Here is a 20850-nt window from a genome sequence, read left to right as displayed (position 1 = left end):
ATGCAACTTCTTTCTCTCTCTCTCCCTCCCTAAGTTTGTAAGATGCGTTTTTCCCCATTACTTTAAATTTCACATTGATATGCCATGGTCTGGGTCTATTTTTAACAATGAGGCTAGGAATCTGACAAACCCTTCCAATCTAAAACATTATGTTCTTTATTTCTGCGATATTTGAGTTATTTGGCAATTCCTCCTATTATCTTTCTAGAACTCTTAAACTGGGACTCAAAGAGAACAAAAAGACAGGACTTCATTTTCCTTTTCTGTTCCAATTCTGAAATGATTGCACTTGTTATTTTATATTTTGTCTGTAAGCTATTATATAGCTTTAGTGAGGAAAAAACACAAATTTCTGCTGTTTAACATTTTTTATTTTAAAAATCAACAAAAAGTAACACTAGCATTTAGTGATATATTCAGAATTGTGTGATAGAAATGTGATATGTATTTGATATTTACTTGTGCCAATAAAAAATAATACTATGTGATTCATTAACTCATGGGATGAAGCCCACTGAAAAGAGAAAAAGTATTTTGGGGCATATATGTCCTATTTCAGAGTTGATGTATTATCTAGCTATTACATGGACATAAGAGACTCATGATATAAACTGTAGAAATCTTAGTGAACAAAGGAATATTTGTCTTTTATCTTTTCTTCTTTCAAACGGGGTAAAGGCAGTAACAGTTGGGAAGAGAGTATAAAATTTGGCTGGACTAAATTGGATGCATATCCAACTTTTAATATAGACTAGCGAGACGAGGCTGAATTTCGGTGGTTTATGCAATCTTGTTTCTGTTACAAAGATTTGACATCACCAGGGATTATAACATAATTTGTTTTATTTCTACAGACTATACTGAACACAAACTCCCACATTCCATTTTAATAATGAAAAATAATAACTTGTGAAGCAGTAACTTGGTCTTACTTGAATGATGGAAATGAGACAGTATGAAAAAGAAGAAAAGCAGAGAAGATAAGAAGCATTTACAAATACCAGCAGATAACCCAATGAAAGAGGACTTTTAAAAATTAATTCTGATAAATAATCTTTATTCTCTTAATTTGAAGTCAAACCAAAAGTAAAGTACTGAAATCAAGATTTTTGTATGTAATTCTAAGGACATGAGCTTTTAGTTAGAAAATTCAAGGTTACAGTCCTGATGCTTCTATTTATTTATAAAATGGAGATAATTCATGAAATGGATTTTTTTTTGTAGCTATTATATTTAGCTATGACAAAAAATCATTTGGCTTCACTGCCCCCATAATAAACAATTTATATAAACATGGCTGGGCAGTAGATTTAGACCAGTAGTTTTAAGTTTCTATCGAAAATCACGGGAAGAAAAGAGAGGAGAAAGGGTACAATAATAATATAGAGAAAAACAAAACTGAGAAAGGAGCCGGGAATGCTGGGGTCATTAGTCCTGTTACCATTGGGCTGTTTCCAGCAGTGGTCTGTTTTTTGCCTGCCTTCTGATTTTTAAGGATCTTATAATTTTTTCTAATGCCATTACAAATATATTCTTATGAAAAATCCCTTATCAGTTTTAGGGATTTTGTAAAAAAAAAAAAAAAAAACGGAGGAAGAATCATAGTCTGCTATATTCTTTTTCACCTGATAATGTAATCAAGTATTTAGTCCTTTATTTTTGCCCTGGAAATACAATACTTGAATTTAAAACCATCTCTCATGTAAAAATACTAAAGTCAAAGGAGATCATTTTAAATATTCAACTCTTAAATAATATACAAGCGAACTAGCTCTCAAATGTAAATAATACAATCATAAGATATAACTGGATCTGTCTTTTTTTATTTTTTTAACATTGAAGCAAGTACCTACAATGCTTCAAAAAAATTAAACTAACATAATCTAAATGGCTTTTCAGGTGGTTAACATCTAAAAAAAATTTTATTGTTAAGTACATTAATAAGTTAATTACATTAGTGGTTCATGACTAGGACTTACCAAGTTCTGCTAAATTGCCAAATGCAACAAGACACATTTCTGTAAGAGCTGCATTTTGACAGTGGATGCCCAGTAATTTCACTAAGGTAGGAATAACACCCATATTGATAAGCTGAGCTTGAAGGGAATCTGCAAAAACAAACAAACAAACAAAAAAAGTGTTTATGTACCAAAATAGGCATTAACAAGAAGAAAATACCCCTTATTCTTTCTACTGCAAACTCAATACTGTTTCAATTACAGTAAAGCAAGATTAAATCCATTCATAGAATTGTCTTGAAAAATTTTAATACATTAGTTCAGAAGAGTTGTCTTGAATGTTTTCAATGATTAAAAGAAATTTAGAAATAAAAATAAAATAATGTCAAACATTAGTCTTTTTTTTAATTTTAAAACAGGGTCTTATACCATTACAAAGCAGGCTTTAAAGATGTATACATAATTAAACATTACCATTGTTTTTAAGTAAAAAGATTAGATAAAGTAATATTTGCATTACAGGAAATCACAGTATATGAAAGCATAAGAAAAAAAGCAAGTTTAATAAAGACTGAGAGAGAAGACAAAAATTTTAGAATCCCTTAATAAAGAATGAAAAGTACATAATACACAAAAATTATTGTTTAATTGCAGCAGTGTTCTTTGATGAAAAGTAGGAAGAAAAGTAGTTTTAATGAGGAAAAATGGATTTAAAATATTTTTCTTTTCAAATTTTTATTTAATAATAGTGATAATCATCTTAGTAAAGAAACAAAAATTTGGCTTGAGAGGTGAATACAATGAGGTCAATATGGCTTTGTGATAATTTTCTAAGAAACGAATTGGTTTTAAGTACTTAATATGCCTTGAATTTCCACAAAAGCTCTTTGTGAACATTGATAATAGAATACCTGTAACAAGGCTAAAGGTAAATAAATCAAAATGCTAACCATAAGTACTGTAAGCTAAGAAAAAAGACACAAACACTCATCTGCCTATGCAAAATACTGTTACTGTTAATAACTAGTTCATCCAAAGATATGGGAATGCTTTCAAAATTCTTTTAAAAATTACATGCCACTTTCAAGTGAATATTTTTCGCCAAATTCTATTAAGTTACCTATTGAGACTCTAAAGATAAAAACGTGCTTCTTACAAAACACATTTTCTTCATAGCATGCATCCCTTGACAGTTTGCCTACTAATCTCTTCATAGTTCTTAACCTACAGATAAGTAGGTGGTTGGGCGATTATCAAGAAAGATAAGGTTGTTTCCCATGCCAGTTGATTTCCTGCCTCCTAATCTTTGTAGTTAATTTTTCATTTTTTTAAAAATTTTTTTTTGGCGAGGCAAGCCTTGGTTGACTTCACAGATTACAAGGACCTTGTCAGTTTACAATCCCTTAATTTTTTTTTTTTTTTTTAATGCCTACAGCACCTGGTTTTCCTGAGTGGTCTCCCATCCAAATACTAACCAGGCCCGACCCTGTTTAGCTTACGAGATCAGATAGGATTGGGCTTGTTCAGGGTAGCGTGGCCACAGACAATTTTTCCTGCTTTTAGTGTGAAGTATGAAGAGATAGCCAAAGAAGTTTGTGCCCCTGAAAACTGACAAGTGGGTAACTATGGATATTATCTGATGCAGTTGTGGGGGCCCATCTCTACTAGAAAGGGGACTATTACCAAAACAGGAATAGGAAACAGGCCTGAGAAAAAGGGAAAGTTACATATAAAATTCAAATAGTCTAAAACAATTTCAAATTTTGCAATGGCATTATGAAGTCTGTCCAAAAAAGAGATACAAATAAAAGAATATATTCAACTAAGTGATTTTTTTTATGCTTTTGATATTAGTTTTTCTAACTACAGAATTCAGCAATTAATGATTCACAATACGTATCTTATAGGCAAATTACTTATGTTAAAGGGTATCGTATTATACCTATATGTTATATTGGCAGAATACTTGTATTATGGTTATAGTATTTATAATGATCATGCACCAAGAAACTTTCCAGTTAGAATTTATTTTGATTACTTACCAGTAAATAGAGTTCCTTATTATTGGATCACTTCTGCAGATCTTTGTTCTTTAGCAGAATTTTTAACTTTCATTTATTTATTCATTTTGACTACCTCTTCAAATATGGCAGAGCTGTTGAATCATTAAATTTCAGGTATGTAAGCGTGAGCACTAGCGCATGCATTGAGTGTGAGTCAAAATCCACTATATGTCTGCATATATGTAAGCATCACACACCCCCTCAGTACTGTTGGCACAAACCATAAAAATCTAACAGTCCAGGGACATCAGAGGAATGATAAATTTCATGAAGGAGATAACTCGACAGGAGACTGCCACTTAGAAGATGATGTTCTTCATATTCTCCTAACTTGGCATCTCTACCACTTCTTTGGACTGCCTTTACAATATTATGAATTTTGGTTCCAGGGAAAAGAGGGACAAACAGTCTTTGGCATACGAATTGAAGCAGTAGTACTTGAAATTGTGGTAGATGAGGGAAAAAAGTAGCATAGCACAATGGTATCTGGTGCAAACCGCCACAATTCATGAAAATCACGTTGCTTCATGAAAATGTGTTTTAAAGCTACCCAGGAGCCAAATTAATTATATACTCACATACAACACACATACCACACACAAGTATAAAGAGAAAACTATATAGTCATCCAATGGACAGACTCATTTCAGAGTATTTGGGTGCTTTAATATCCAAATCGATGATGCTAACTAAAACAAAATTTATACCCAAGTAACTTTAAAGTCTGTTCATACCAACTGCAATCAAGTCATTCTCCTTGGATAATAAAGGCCCGAAAGAGGAAAAAGAAACTTCACTCAAACAGGTTGATACAAATTTTCATTAAGATATGCAGGCATCTTAGAACGTGGTTCTCAAAGTAGGATCCCCAGAACCCTTTCAGAAGATCACAAAGTCAAAACTACTTTCATAAAAATACCAAGATTTTATTATCCCTTTTCACTGTATTCACATTTGCAATGATGGTGGAAAAATAATAGTGAGTAAACTGCTGGGACTTCAGCATGAACCCAGTAGTAGCACCAAATTGTATTTGCAGTCATTATATACTTCACCATCACACACAATAAAATGCTACTCTTAGCATTCTTTTAATTTTGAAAAGTTATTTTTCATAAAAATGTTATTTATGTTAACATGTGGGTTATTTTAAAATGCATTACTAAAACTTTTAACTTTCTCCACTTAAATTTCTAGTATAGTAGATATTGATGGCTTGTATTGATCAATAAGTTCTTTGATGTCTTCAGTAATTTTTAATTGTCTAAAAGAGTCCCGAGGCCAAAGGTTTAAGAACCATTGCCAAAGGATTATCTAATTTTTATAAGAGATGGAAAAAAAAAAAAACACATGGAAAAGAGATTCTGAAATTCAATGATGTGCTTGGCATATGTCATAATAAAAAATAAAAATTAAAAAAAAACATGCAAGGAATGCCAGATTTTGGTGCTCGGATATTTTGAGCAAATTACATTAACTAAGCACCTGAACATCTCATTTTGCTTATTTGAATAGAAATTCCACTTAAGCCTAGGAGAATATTCCATGATTGAGTCTGCCTATTTTAGTTACTTAGTATGTTATCAATAAATAATTCTGAAGGCACTATATAGGGGCCCTGTTTGTGTGGAATAAATTAGTATTAATTCTTATTGCTCAAAGCAAATAAGTTTAATAAATTTTTTTTTTATTGCCCAAAGAAAGGTTGTGAATGAACTTCAAAGGACAGTAGATGACACACTCATGCCATCATGAATGGTATCAAGAGTATGACTTTTAAATCAAAGACTAACTGGAAGAAATTCTTAGAACCAGAAATAGTTCATTCTCTAGATATATCTGAGAGTGAAATGCCAAGACTGAGACTTTCTGCATCCCTCAATGAATACCAGCAACTCCAGAGGAATGTTTATCAGAGCTCAACAAACAATTCACAAATATGCAATCCAGGCCCATACACAGAAAACGGTTACGTGTGACAGTCCAGACAGCACAATAAACATCTGAAGACATTTTAAAATTGCTCCTGACACACATTACAGACAAATATTGACCAAATACAGAATTACAAAATTACATAATGTCGAGATGACACAGGCCCTACATGGTCTATGGGGAGGAAGAAGAAGAAAGGCACTGAGGGGGTGCAATACAGATGCATATACAAAGAGATATAAGGCAATCAACGCATGCGCTGGTGTGAACACTTACCTACCTACATTTGAATTTCAATGGTTCCAAGTTCCTCAGGTCACACTCATGGAAACTCCAAAGAATGGAGATCTGGAGAGAAGATCTTAAGTTGAAGAACCTTTTACCCCCTGAGTTTTAAATTTAATGTTTAAAACATTGGTATAGACAGATTATAGGTCCAGAAAAGTATGCCAAGAAATCCAGTAACTCAACTGAAGTTATGCTGATCAATTACTAAAAAGAAAAGGTTTCTTAAGAAGTTTATAACATGTTTATTTTATCCTAAGAAAAGGCCCTTATAGACAATGTTATAAGTCTATTAAGCTTGTTGGTAAATAGGACTTAATGATGAAACTGTGTCAAAATAAAACATATAATTCAAAACACACAGTCTCTACACTGATATGTACATATGGTATGCATGTTATTCATAGTATAAAAAGTATCCTATTTACAGGCATGCATAAAAATCCCATCTATAGTCAAAAGAATTATATATAGTTGAAACAAGCAAATTTATGTAGTATAAAAACAAGCAAATATAAATCTTGATGAGAAGTTCTAATACAAATTGAAAAAAAACCATTTGGGCATAATAAAGAATGAAGAAAATTGCCCTTGACTAGTGGCACATCTTTATTTCCCCCCAAAATATACATAAAAAAATTAAAAAATAGAAATATGGTATAATAGTGAAGTAGCACTTATGAGTTTGTAGCTCCATTATAACACTGAAAAGTAAAGATACTTAAATACAGCTACTAAAAGGATTCATGGTTAAAAATTTTATGCATATACAAGTGCAGATATATATTTTATGATTGATAATAAAAGTGGAGAGCTGTTATTATTCTAAATTCAGTGTATAAAACTAAAAATATTTATATGTGATTAAAATTAATTTAAAATCAATTATTTAAAAAGCCCTCTTTACACAAAACATGCATGATGTGTTTTTGCACCAAGATTACTCCTGTAATTTAAGCCTCAGGTTATACTTTGTAATGACAGAAATTTCAAAGAAAAAAAAAAGCATCAAGATTCATTAATATAGAATGTTGGAAATTTAAAACACTACATTTACAAATTTCTTGCTTTCTAAGTTAACAATAAAAAATAGAAAAGAGATTCAAAAGTATTTTTCTGGGTTCTGAAAATAAAAATCTCTACAGAGCAAAATTTCCCCTTTGTAAAGTTTTAAAGGACAAAATTACACGAGTGAGTGTAATGTAAAACAAGAGCAACGAGAAATGAACCCCAAAGCAAAATCACAGAAGAGAAACTGTTTTATTATTCTTAAGAGGCACATCCATTCACTGGTCTCAATCTAATGACATCTAGAGTGATTAAGTCTTAATCTAGGTAAGCTTTTTTTTTCCCCCAGACTTGCTCCAGGTTAAATTACTTACTACAAGATCAACTCTTGTTATAATGAATACTACTACAAAGGAAATTTCTACAGATATGTCTACTCTGATTAAAAAAACTCTGTACTTTCATCTCAGAAAGAAACTGGTCTTTTAAAGGTTAAAACTAGATTTTTTTTTTTTTTTTTAAGAGAGGAGTGCTGCCAGCTGTTTCTTAAGCAGCCCTTATTGAGAGAAATAAATCCAGTCTCTATCATATGGCATTGCTCACAGGCCACATGTACAGTAACTATAAATTCAAGCCTATTTTTTATATAGCAAATTAAGCTAAATTCCAGGTTATTTTACATTACAACATGTATCTCTTACCAACATATGTCTTTAAAAAAATAAAATTTCTTGATTTACTGGCTTAAAAAACCCTCAAGTGTTACTAATTAACTGTGGAACACTACTGTGATTATGTTTAACACTTTAAAATTACATACATGTTATTTGCAACACACAAACTGCGTTAACAAGATACAGTTACATAACCAAAAGATTTCTGACTTCTAGCCAATACCCATTTTCTAAACATTATTTAAAAATTGTTGCATAAATAAAATACAGGCAGTTTGATGTTAACTGGATTTTATTTGTAGTTAGAAAGCAGAATTATTAATTTTTATACAAGTTAATTTACATAGGATACTTTTCCGCCCTCTCTCTTAATGGATATTTTAAGTGATCTAAAGATATACTGACATGTGGTCAAAATCCATTATTCATCTCTGGCTTTAAAATTTGTGTGCAGTCAATATTTATGTGCTTTGAAACCATCATATTTCAACAGTGTAGTAACATCAATAATAAAAACAAGGCATGGACTTTCAGTTTTGCCATTGCTATCTAAATATTCATTTTCAAACATAGGTAAGCATTCCATGTACGAAGAAAATCTCCCTATGTGCTTCAGATGTTGAAATCCTGTCAGCTGAAATGTAAATGTATACTTACATTCCAATATTAAAACGTGCCAATAATGATTGTGAAAATTATACAAATGTAACAATTAAATCTGGGCAGAATAACAGAGATTAGATTATGTACTCTCTTCAGAATTTACAATATCAAATAAATGTTAGGAGCTGTTTTTAATTTTTAGTTACTTAATTTCTTGAGTCTTTCAAGAAAAAGTATAATTTGGGAATTCTTTACATCTTGTGGTGATGAGTTAAAATCAGAAAGCCAACTATGCCACCTCAAATTTTCACTATGAGGGAAATCTTGAAAATATTCAATAACATCTATGATTAATCATCTCCAGTTCACACATGAAGCAAATAAATAAAAGGAAAACATGTTAGAGAATTACAAACCCCAAACATATTCCACTGCCCTCAGTTAAAATTGGGTATCTATTTAGTATTACAATGCTAAATGCACTATCATGATCAGGGAACAATCTAATACATGAGACTCTGAGAAAGTATTATTTCTGTAACATAATGCTAAACTTTAAATCATTAAAACTCTATACTTTCATCTCAGAAAGAAACTGGTCTTTTAAAGGTTAAAACTAGATTTAAATTAAAAAACTGTGACAATCATTTCATTTTTTTATAAAAAAATTTCAGATTCTTTCATTCAGAAGTTCAATCTATAATGGCAAAAGGTGAATATTAATGCCAATACTTGACCATGTGGAATTAAAAACCAAAATGTGCATTTGGTACACAGTTACTAAAAACCAAGTTCCAGCCTGTCCATTAAGTAACAGCATTATTATAGTAATCATTTAGGAGGATTATAATGAAGTTAACCTTGTCTAATTGCTCAAATTCAATAGGCAGAATTAGCAGAAGGCACAAGAACAACTGCTCTAACCTTCGGAAAAACAATTTATTGAAAATGGCATTTGTAGCAGAATTTCATGAATGCAGCCTACTTCGTTAAATTGATTAGAAAGCTTTGTTGGACAAACAGTAAAAATTCAGAAACTTTTTATCAAAAGAACAGTTAGTAAATAAAAAATCCCAATACCATTAAAAAAAAAAAAGCTTAAAAACTTTTCGGCTGCACAATAAAAGTCTTTTATGCACTTTGACATACTGGACTACTCTAACAAACTGGGCTTCAAAGGATGTGATTTTAAAAGTACATCTCTAATGCCTTTATAAGCTGAGATGAATGAACAGAAAATACACTGAAAATCGTATGCTGGAAAATTAATGTAATTTTTAAGAGACAATGACATGTGAAGATAAAATTTTACATTTTGAATTTTTTTGTTTGTTTGTTTCCCTTAACATTAGGTAAAAAGTTTTTAGTATTTAGGAAATATATGGAATTGTTAATTAGCTTGTACCCACAGTAAATAAACTTTGGAAACAGTTTCTCACTCATGCAAAGCAACTCATTTTCTAAACATCTAATATCTAGGATATGTTCTTTCTCACCTTTAATAAAGTAATACCAAAACATAAGAATATACTCAGGGCCAAACTGTTTTTTAATTTTTAACCAGAATTATTCCTCGTTAATTTCTATTCCTATTTTAAGTATGAAGAAAAAAACAAGTAAGTAAAGTTACTAGACTGAGTTCACTAGGAAAATGATTAGTATGAAAGTAGCTGCTAAGGTTAATTACACATTAAGTGATCTTTAAATTAGAGGAGAGAAAATACTTTACAGGCCTATTTTCAACAACTGAATTTAAGTGCCAGACTTAATACTTAAATTCAATTGTTATGCTCCAGTAACGTATCTCCTGAACTGCATTTCCTAAATTGCACAGCTGGCCTCCTTTCGAACATAGTTCAGTTATCATAAGTCTATGAAGCACATTAAGTGTGAGAATTATCATGAGAGTATCCCGGAGAGATTTCAGGAACCACGAAAAAAGAGGAATTCAGTAACAGAAAGTTATTAAGTTAGAGAGAAAAATCAGCTGTGTGTGTAAAAATCACATATGTATATATACATATATATCACATATATAATACAGGTCACATGAAGAAGCCAGTCATAGACTGTGTATATCTGTTACTCATTTTAGAAGGAAATTTTTTTCTTCCTTGATGGAATGTTTATTTCCTCTACTTTTCTCTTACGGCACAGAATTAACTACAGTTTTTGTTTTAATGCTTATCATCATTATCAATTTGTTTTAGAGTTATAACAGACTTCTCCCTGTATTTTGTGTTTCTAGCATAGTGTATTAGGAAAAAGATTAAACTCTCAATTATAGAGTTTTCCAAGAGATATGTATTGATTAATCACGGTCACATTGTAATATAATTGGTGACTGCCAATAAATTCCTTAACAAGGTATTATTCTGGTGCTTTGCTTTAGATTACTGATGTTTCTACACAAATTGAAATCAACTTTCAAGAATAAACATGCAGATGTATCACGTCTGTGGGTCAACTATAATAAATTTTTAACCACAGATCCAATACTGTTACTACTGCCATGTTTTCAATGCCACTTTCTGCTACTGACTTGTATATTCCATACTATATCAATAGGAAATATCAACTGATATAGTGGGCATGAGTATATAATGCTGCTACCTTATTTAATGAAGAAAATGCATTCCAAAAACACATTTTTCTTCCAAGTTTTGATTTTGTTAGTAATAAAGCTGTAGACAATACTAAGTATCCAGAAAAGTCGATCAATAAATATTTTCCAAACTCCTGCTATACGTTGCATTTGAAAACAGCTGGTTGATCTGAACAAAATTTTCAGTCTTCACTGCAATGTTTTGGCATTGGGTAACCAAAGCTAGAAAAAAAGATTTCTAAGAAACCAATGAGATAAAAATATCTACAATAATAGGTTTGAGTTCCTTATTTATAAAATAACTAAAATTTTAAAGTTGTAACCAGATAAAGAAAATCTAGTAAGTTCAGCACATTTCCTCAAATAGAATGTCAAATTGTCAACATGCCTTTCTCTAACTACAATGTCAAATACCCAGACTATTTTGGACTGCCACAGAATGAAGTGTTGTTTTTTTTGACATGTGAAAAACAGGTATGACTTTTCCCAAAAGGATAAATTTGAAATGATTTTCACTAAACAGTCTTATTCTATTTAAACATGATTTTACTTACACATGATACAACTTTTCTAGCTAAGCAATTATAACTTTTTCTATTCAGATATTCCATACTTATCTGAGTATAAAAAGTTTTAATTGTTTCACCAATAAAGAAACATGAATATATTCAACTCATAGCTTAAAAGTGTCTAGTCTTGAACTGGGTCAAAAGTTTTAAAATTCATGAACCTTGAGTTTTATATCGCTTTAGCAAAGGGCACAAAAATTTCTCTGCCAAGTACTTTCATAATATATCTGTTATACATGTGTTTAGGAAACTTAGTACCTACTTAATGGATTTAAAAATTGGATATCCTCCTCAGGACTGTCCATTATATGGAGAGAAATTAATATATCCTATGTTTCAGTCAGACGTCAATCCAGTCTTAGGACTAATAAACAATTTGAAAATGTTCTTGTCAGAGAAACTGTCTTTGTGACAATTTTCAGTACTTATCTTTGTATTTAAAAAATTGTATCAATGGAGCTAAAGAATAACTTCCTCTAAATAAAGCTCAAGTTATTGGGTTCAAAGGTAGAGTTAATTTTTCTGCTAGAGTAACAAGGAGGTAGGTATTTATCACTCAGTATTTGTACTTAGAAAGTAGCAGAGGTTTGTATACTAAATTCAAAATTAAACACACAATAAAAGGAACTTCATTTATCAGTGCTAATAAGTGCCTTATAAATTTCAAAATGCTCTATTGTTTTTTTCTCTCAGTGACTCATCTAGGTGGACGAGATCAATACCAAATGATTTGAAGTTAGCCAAGAAGATCTAGTATTTAAGTTGGAAAGTCTTTAAGCACATATTTTAAAGAAAAGAGTAAGTAAATAATTGACAATCAAAACAAAGATGTTTAATAATTGTGTAAGACAAAAAAGATATAATTTAAGTTAAAGTGTATTAGAGAAAAAGAATCACTTCACAAACTATGATCCCATGAAAGACAAATATAAAAGGAAGCTGAGGAAAGAAGACAGTTATAAATTTGGCATTTGTTCCTTTAAAATACTAAGGATAATTTTACTTCTATTTTATCTAATAAGTTTTGAAAGCTGCTTTCAGATTGCGGCTTTTAGAATAATGAAACAAAACCACCACTGTTCCAATAATGTTCTGAGAAAAAATAATATAGCTTTCCAAAGTATCTGTAAGTTATTTCTTGGGAATACTTGCATACCAGGGAAAAAATTTACTCTTACAAAAGAAATATGCTATGCATTTGGACTGTGCACCCTCATGTTTTTAATCATTATCTTCTCAGTGCACTTCCCTACATGGTGTGATATCCTATTAGAGGGACTCAATCACAGTCGTATTTAGAATTAGTGATGTTTTCAAAGACAATTTAAGTCATTTGATAGGCTTTGCACAAATTTCTGAGCAACAGCTTCCTCAAAGGACAAAAAACTAGTTGTGAGGCATAGCAAGACTAATTCCTTTCATTTATCTTTCTAAACCATTCTCCTACACTTAGCACTTGTCCCACTTTCTCAGATGTCTAAGCCTCAGTGAAATTGAGGGGACAGGAAGCAACATGAACAACTGACCAATGTGTCTTAAGGCAATTCAGATATCTGTGTTTTATGGTCAAATTTCGATTACTTAGGAACTAGCTATTCATTTTGTAGATAACCCAGACACTGTCGTTTGTTTCTCCTGTTCATATTTAGGACATTTTCTGTTCCGCAAGAGGGCAAGAAAAATAAAGGGAACTGACCCTATAAAAATTATTATTTGTTATTAGCCGAAGTTTAACAGACAAGCCATTTGATGAATAAAAACTATTTTTTAATTATTATTATGGATAATTAGAAGTTTAAAACTTGTGTCCCTCGGATAGGATGACCTGAGGAAACACTGTTGAGACTGTACAGTGCTAAAAAAAAAAAAAAAAGCAAATGTAACCAACATTTAAAAATCAGATGTCACAGGAAAAGCTGGATTTTCAGCTTTCTCCCTCCCCCAAATGAAAAGATTTGGCAGCATATGACCAAACTGCCATACAGAACAACTGGCTACAGGACAGTAGTCGCTCCCCTTTCAATGGCACATGGGCTACAGTCCCTGCCATTTGCTACTGTCTCCAACACCAAGGCCAAATGTCAGTAGCCATTTGTCATCAATGTTTATCTATTTTTTAAAAAATTATTTAGTATATTTCCTTAAGCCCATGACTACCAAAAGTGAACAAGTGAAAAATATGCCTAAAAGGCCTTATGTTTCTAGAACACATGAAAGAATATTATGTTTAATATACAAATAAAAAGTCTCTGTCAAAGACTACAAATTAAAATGCCCTTATGAAAGAAATCATACAAAGACCTTATTTCTAGAAAACTACCAGAATCTGAACACTTGATCCATAAAGTAATTCATATGAAATAATACATTTTTACGGCACTTAAAATTATAGTGAAGCTTTTTTTTTTCATATCACTGTTTATATGTTCATTTAATTAACAACTATATAGGCTACCTGAAAATTATGGACATGCCATTTGTTGCTAGGTTCTAAGAATGTTTTACAGAGAGAAGAAACTTCTGTGTACAGTATTTATTAAATTTCTATAATCAGTTATCTGCGATTGCTCTGAACTTTATTTTTATAAGGCCAGATTTAATGAAAAGACTTTTTATTCTTACAAGTTAATCTAGTATCTAGATAAAATCATTTTACTTATACAGAGTTTATATTTTAAAGATACTTCTGGTATAATATAAAGTAATAAACATAAAGCTATTTTAAAATTGTTTCCTTTTAAAGTGTTAATAGCAAGAAATCTTAAACCATACCATTATGTTTTGTTTGTGGAATTGATTAACATGGGCAACCCTTCAAAAACTAGTCTCATTTAATAACTATGACCATTTTGTATTTTTAAAACACTGTAATTTAATGTTGGCTGATTATTAATTTTATATGCCACTTATGAATTCTTTGTTCATAATTTTTCTAAATATGTCTGGTTTATACTATAGTATTGATGATTTTTAATTTTTCCCCCAGAGATAAAGCAAGTTTTCAATTTTGTTTACCATTCTCATTGCTATAGTTCATCAGCATGCCACAAAAGACAGTCAAGAGCTTCTCATTGGCGGGATCTGTTATACTGCACAGTGACCTTAAATGGTCAATTACAATCTGTGCACCACCTGCTTGGTCAACTGCACTTCTGCCCTCATCTGTAAAACAAAGAGTTAAATTAAAAATAAAAGAAAAAAGAAATGTACCTTACAATTTCAAATACAAAATACAACAGTGTTATTCCTTATTTAGTAAGTAGAAAACAAACCCACGAAGGGCATTAAATATGTCTTTTTGGAAAAACAAAACAAAACAAATAAACATGGAAATGGGGGTGGGATGGGGAAAAGAGACAATTACTTTTTAAGAGAAGATTACTTGCATTGGCATCATAAGAAGCCTAAAGAACTTCTCTGTGTCTTAGGAGTTTATGACTATAACATGAATTTTTTTTTTGCATCCTCTGTCACAAATGACATTTCTGTGTAAGAGAAAAATATAGGAACTGAATTCAATTGGAATTTTTTTTTTTCTTAGCTTGGGAACCACTAAATATATCTTTCTATCATTGGTTTTCAGGTCAGCTATGATCAAAGAAAACTGTGGCACAGTAAAATTCTGGATCGCAATGTATAATTCTTAGATGTTATCAGGACAAGGGTCTTTTTAATGGTATTTTCTATAGTCTATAAGCATGTCCCCTTTTTCAATTCTTGATAGTTATTGTTTCACGTTTCCTTATTCTCTCCATTCTAGAACACAACGATATACAACATTATAACCAGTGATCAAATGACAGTACAATGTACATTGTTATATGCACATCTACATTCCATAGAACAGATGTCATTTAACTGCTGAAATATATAAACAGTTTTAGAATACTTTCTAACCTTTGAAACTAAGAATGAAAGGAGATGAAAGAAAGAATATCTGTCTTTCTAAATCAAACTTCCTTTTATAAAATATGATAGACTCTGGAACAATGCTGCCCAATAGAAATATGAGAAGCACAAATGTGAGCCACATATGCAATTTAAATTTACTACTAAGCACATTAAAAAAGTAAAAAGAACAATTAATTTTAGTAATATATTTTATTTAATCCAACATATCTAAAATATGATCATCCCAACATGCAATCAATATACAAATTAATGAAATATTTTATATTGTCTTCTTTGTGATAAATCTTTGAAATCCAAGTGCAGTTTAAACTTACAGTTACATGTCAATTCAGACAAACCACATTTTAATTGTTCAACAGTCAAATCTGGATAGTGGCTTTATACCGGACAGTGCAGCTCTAGGAGCATAAAGAAAGGATCAGCAAAAGAAGTGGCTCTCAAAGGATTTAAAGCTGTAACGTCAATAAATAAAAGGGTTTCATTTTCCTAATAAAATAACTGAAACTAAGGTCATATCTTTATATAACTGCTGCCGAAACATATTAGATAATGAAATATATCATTCCTTGTGGTAAGCACACATATACACACACAACTTATACAGCAGTACATTTTAAATACTTGATTCACAATTTTGATAAATGTTAAGAAACTCCATATTAAGAGGAAAATAGTTTTGTCTGCATAGTTCTGTACCATGTCCCCTTAGCTTTACTGTATTTTTACATGGATGCACCACAGGACCCTAACGCTAACAGCGAATAAGATCACAGAAAATTTGTAATTGCCAGGGTAACAAGTCAGACAGATGAGCCAGCGAAGAATATTGGTCATATCTTTTAGAAATCTAATTTCCAAAGTTTTAATTTCTAATTACATAAATGTAAATTATCTAAATTGTTTAGCAATGTGTATGTGAGTAATGTCAGAGAAAACAACATTAGGATTACAAATCCAAATGTTTGGACCTTCAATAATATGAATATACAGTAGAATATATATTTCTAAATTGCCAAGCTTAAATAGTTTTTTTATTCTAACTGCTCAGTTAATATGGGCTTTTAAAATATAAATTGTGTATGCTTTGGACTTAGAAATCTTATTGCAGAGCTAAGCCTTAATTTCATGTATTAGGGAAACAGCCTTAGAAACTATGTGGGGGCATAAAAAAAGGAAACTATATGGAGCCTATTTGCAGTGAATTTTAAAAGCTAAGCTGTCTTCTTATCAATATTCAGCTATTCAATATTCAAAAAAAATTAAATTTTAATACAAATTTATTAAAAAAATTTGTTCATCAAATTTAATAATGCAGTAAGAACAGAACTACAATTAGAAGGCAAATTACCTATCTGTGTTTCAGAACCACAGTTTTTTCTTCCATCTGTTTCCTTCTACCATTGCCTACCTCTCTCTCTGCAGTGTTTCGATTGTCTACAACATAGCTCTTCACTCACGTGTTAAGAATTGGTTGCAGAGCATAAATTCAAGTTCTATGTTAGAAATTACATTACCAAAATTGAGAACAAAGCAGAGCACATATAATAGATATCTGAGTCAAAAATACATTCACCACCACTATAGGAATGTTTATGCCTGCCCCTTCCTTCCTTCCGTCCCCCCTTTCTTGCCCTACTTTGACTAATCAGCCAGGTAAATAAGGTCAAACAAATTTTACTAAAATATTTTAAGAATCCCAAGGATGCAAAGGAGAAAAAGAATAAATGACAATCGTATGTTTTTACTCTACTAAAAACAACAAAAGAGTAAGTCTTTAAAGGCATCTCACGAATTATTTAAAATACATATTAGGATATTTATAATTGCACAGGCCCATATAAATTGTTTTTCCACAGTAAAGATAGCTCTATAATTTTGTTATGATATTAAAATGGATAATATTGTTTACTTAAAAATAATTTCCAAAAGGTTTCTTATCCCAAAATTTCATATCCCTGAATGCAGGCTCACTTGTAATTCTTCTCATAATAAATAACTTCTAACTTGTGAAGCATCTTGAGTCGTCCCCTCTAGAAATATAATTTATATCTTAATTTTCCATAATTATGAACTATCCAACCATTGGAGAAAGTGCAGTCCACCAACTCTTTAAGCCCTGCTACATTCTTTAATGATGGCCTGTCACGCAAAGTAGTTTCCAGCACAAGCTCGATCTTTCACCACACTAGCTAAGAGGAGGGCTTTCACTGTGAAGAGATACTGCACTTCCATTACTCTTCAGTAGCCAAAAGCAGGAAGCAATAAAACTTGTTATGAAGTTAGTATTTTATTATCAGGTACAAGTAATACACTAAGGCTGAAGAAAGGACCATTTAATACAACTACTGTGACATGTTAGCATATCCTAATTTCAGATTTACTTATATGTTTCCCCAAATAGGCTGTCCCTCCTTGGGGGCAGCAGATGCCTAGGACATAGTAGGCATTCAATATTCATTGAATGAGGCCTCTGGCTAGGTTTTTGTAAATTACCATTCACTTTGAGGATGAGAGGCGTGCTTGTATGCATCTGTTTTTTCTTGTTTTAACCACCGCAATATGGTTTAGCTTTGTTTTTGAACTTTATTTGAATGAAATAATGTCGCACTTATTCTTTCGTGCCTCCCTTCTTACACTCGACATTATGATTATAAAATTCATCCACTATGTTATCTGCCTACTTGTTGTATAATGTTCACTGTATGAACACATCACAGTTATTTGTTCTTTTGCTGATTCTTACTTAGGCTGTTCCTAGGTTTGGGCTATTATTTATAATATATAGACAGTATTGTTGGGTCATAGAATCTGCACATCTTCCACTTACTAGATGACAAACAAGTTTCCAAAGCCAGTGTACATTTCCTCCAGTAGTATGTGAGCTCCTGCTGCTCATCCCTTCACTGCCACTCGGGTTATTATTTGATTTTTAAAGTTTATGTAATCTGAAAGGTGAGGTTGAATCTATTCAAGAATATACAAGAGCAGGTCTTTGCTGACAGTCACTTTTCTGTACACTCAATAAGAGAGTTAAATATTAAGAGAATATAGCAATTATATGAAAAAAAAGTGACAGTTCAAGTTAAGGAGGGAGGAAGGGAAAGAGAAAGATAAATGAAATCACAGAAATTAGAATTTGAAAGAAATGGAAAAAGAGCCACATAGATATTAGAAACTGGCTATAAAACCTATGTAACAATATTACATAGGTTTCCTAGAACTTTTTTATATGCATGATTATAGAAAAGCCTTATTAACAACAGCAAATACATTGTTTTTATCATTTCTATCATCACCAGCTTTTCCAAAAGAAGTCTGAAGGCTCCTATCTCTGAAAAGACTGAGGAGGAAAACTGGGGAGGCAGCACAATGTAAGATATAAAAGCCCATAATTTCAATAGTAAATTTTATCTAAAATAAAATTTTCAAACTATAAATTTATTTTTATAACTTAAGTCTATAACTTTCATGCCACTTTCCACATTTGTGGTTTAGTCATCATCTTTTTCATATTTCTTATCACAGAAATTCAGTATAAAATACAAATTTAAAAAAATCTATTTTAAAAGAATTATGCCTACATACATATTCGATATTAGTTTTCCTCCTACCCTGTAATTATTTGTACAATAAGAGGATCTTGGTTCCTTATCTATCTCTCTGGTCAAACTACTAATTTCCCACCAAAAGAAATAATCTTGTATGACATCAGGAATGGTTACTGTAGTGATAATTATGATGTAGCACACCTCAAAAAATTATGACTACATGAGAAATAAACAGCAGGGGCTGATCATACTAGTAAGCTTTCACATGAATTTTGTTAAAAATTAATATTGAGAAACATGAGTATATGTGTGTAGAAGTACCTGAATAAATTACCTTTTGTGTTTTCAAAGTTTTAGCAAATAAAGAGTTCACCTTTAACATTCTTAAGTCTCATGGATTTGTGCACTGCCTCACTTTCTGTTTTCTATAAAAGCATCCCACACATTATACTCTGCAAGAGATAACTAATGATATTGGCTGCCCACAGGCTGCACATCCACACAGACACATACACAACACAGTAGAGATGGAGTGTTTGGCATAATTAAAGATGGTATAAAGCATAAAGCTACAAAGGCTTTTTAAGGTTACCAATGGCCACAGTGAAAGCCAAGGCACTGAGTTTAAAAGTCAATAAATGACTTTTACTGTAAATGTACTTAAGAAATAATTCTCTGGTAAGTGAATTAAGAAGATAAACTATAAACCATATTTCTTTTTCTTATATTTCAACTTGGACTTTGCTTAAGGAAATTATGATGATTATCAGCTTTCTGAATGAAACTTTGGGAAATTTAAATTCTAACTCAATGTTCCTTCATTAAACATTAAAAAAGATATATTGAAATATTTTTGTCATTCAGTTCCACAAGACAATAGCATAATCTTAGTATCAATTGAGAATCTATTTTAGAAGACTCATCTCTGAAAAGTTCTTTGGTATCTCTCTCCCCAAAATCTTTCGAGGGTATCCATGAACTTAAATATTAAGAACAATTATGTTATATAATAGCTGTCCAAAATGCAACAGAGAGAAGTCAATAGACAAAATCTACTTCACAGATAATTGGAAAGAGCATAGTGATGCACAGAATAATGCAATTTTCATATCCACATCAAAATTCATAACAAGTCACACATCTATTCATTGAGATCGATTTTGAGATTGAGAAATTTCTAAAACTCCTAAAGGATGTGCTTTAAAGAATAATACTTAAAAGCACAGTAAAGAATGAACAAATTACACAATCTTTTAACTTTGTAAAATTATAGGCCTTACAAGCATGAACAAGCCCTTAAACTATGCCGCACAATCTTTACACACATCCCAGTCACATTGCCCATAATGACCCATCCAAAGAGTCACAACTTTCTAAAGTACCTCCCTTTCCCAACCTCTGCATTTTTAACAGAAACCACGATTCCTACTTCAGAGAGAAAACAGAAGACAACTACAGAAGATATAATCTTCCTCACTTTTTCCACCCTCTCCACAATTTGCCATAGAATTATATATTCATCTTTTCCCAAATACTTTCACTATCTCATATTGTGATTAAATTCAGTTAGCAATTTATAGGTAAAGAAAAGAAAGTGAGAAGATTTATTTTCAACAGGAGGTAAGACTTTTTTCTTCAAGTAAAGAAAGATATGTCATAAGCTAAAGTCTCAGAAGACCTGATTAAAAAG

At 31.3% G+C, this 20850-nt stretch overlaps 1 protein-coding gene and 1 pseudogene across 6 annotated transcripts in view; both read right to left on the bottom strand.

The window, feature by feature from the left end:
* Nucleotides 1-20850, bottom strand: part of RAP1GDS1 (Rap1 GTPase-GDP dissociation stimulator 1) — a 133924-nt gene that overhangs the window by 29867 nt on the left and 83207 nt on the right. For 4 of the 6 annotated variants that reach the window (XM_039845757.1, XM_039845755.1, XM_039845756.1 and 1 more), the window contains 2 exons: nucleotides 14716-14862; nucleotides 1980-2108 (listed from right to left, as the gene is read on the bottom strand). In XM_039845757.1, the coding sequence (XP_039701691.1) occupies nucleotides 1980-2108; nucleotides 14716-14862 (276 nt within the window). The remainder of the gene's footprint in view (nucleotides 1-1979; nucleotides 2109-14715; nucleotides 14863-20850) is intronic. The other 2 variants (XM_039845758.1, XM_039845759.1) reach the window with 1 other exon arrangement.
* Nucleotides 3385-3503, bottom strand: LOC120588586 (uncharacterized; annotated as a pseudogene).

The sequence above is a fragment of the Pteropus medius genome, unplaced genomic scaffold (genome assembly GCF_902729225.1).
Source record: "Pteropus medius unplaced genomic scaffold, Ma_sr-lr_union100, whole genome shotgun sequence".
Classification (NCBI taxonomy): domain Eukaryota; kingdom Metazoa; phylum Chordata; class Mammalia; order Chiroptera; family Pteropodidae; genus Pteropus; species Pteropus medius.
The sequence above is the reverse complement of the archived record's forward strand: the minus strand, read 5'-3'. Positions and strand labels throughout refer to the sequence as shown.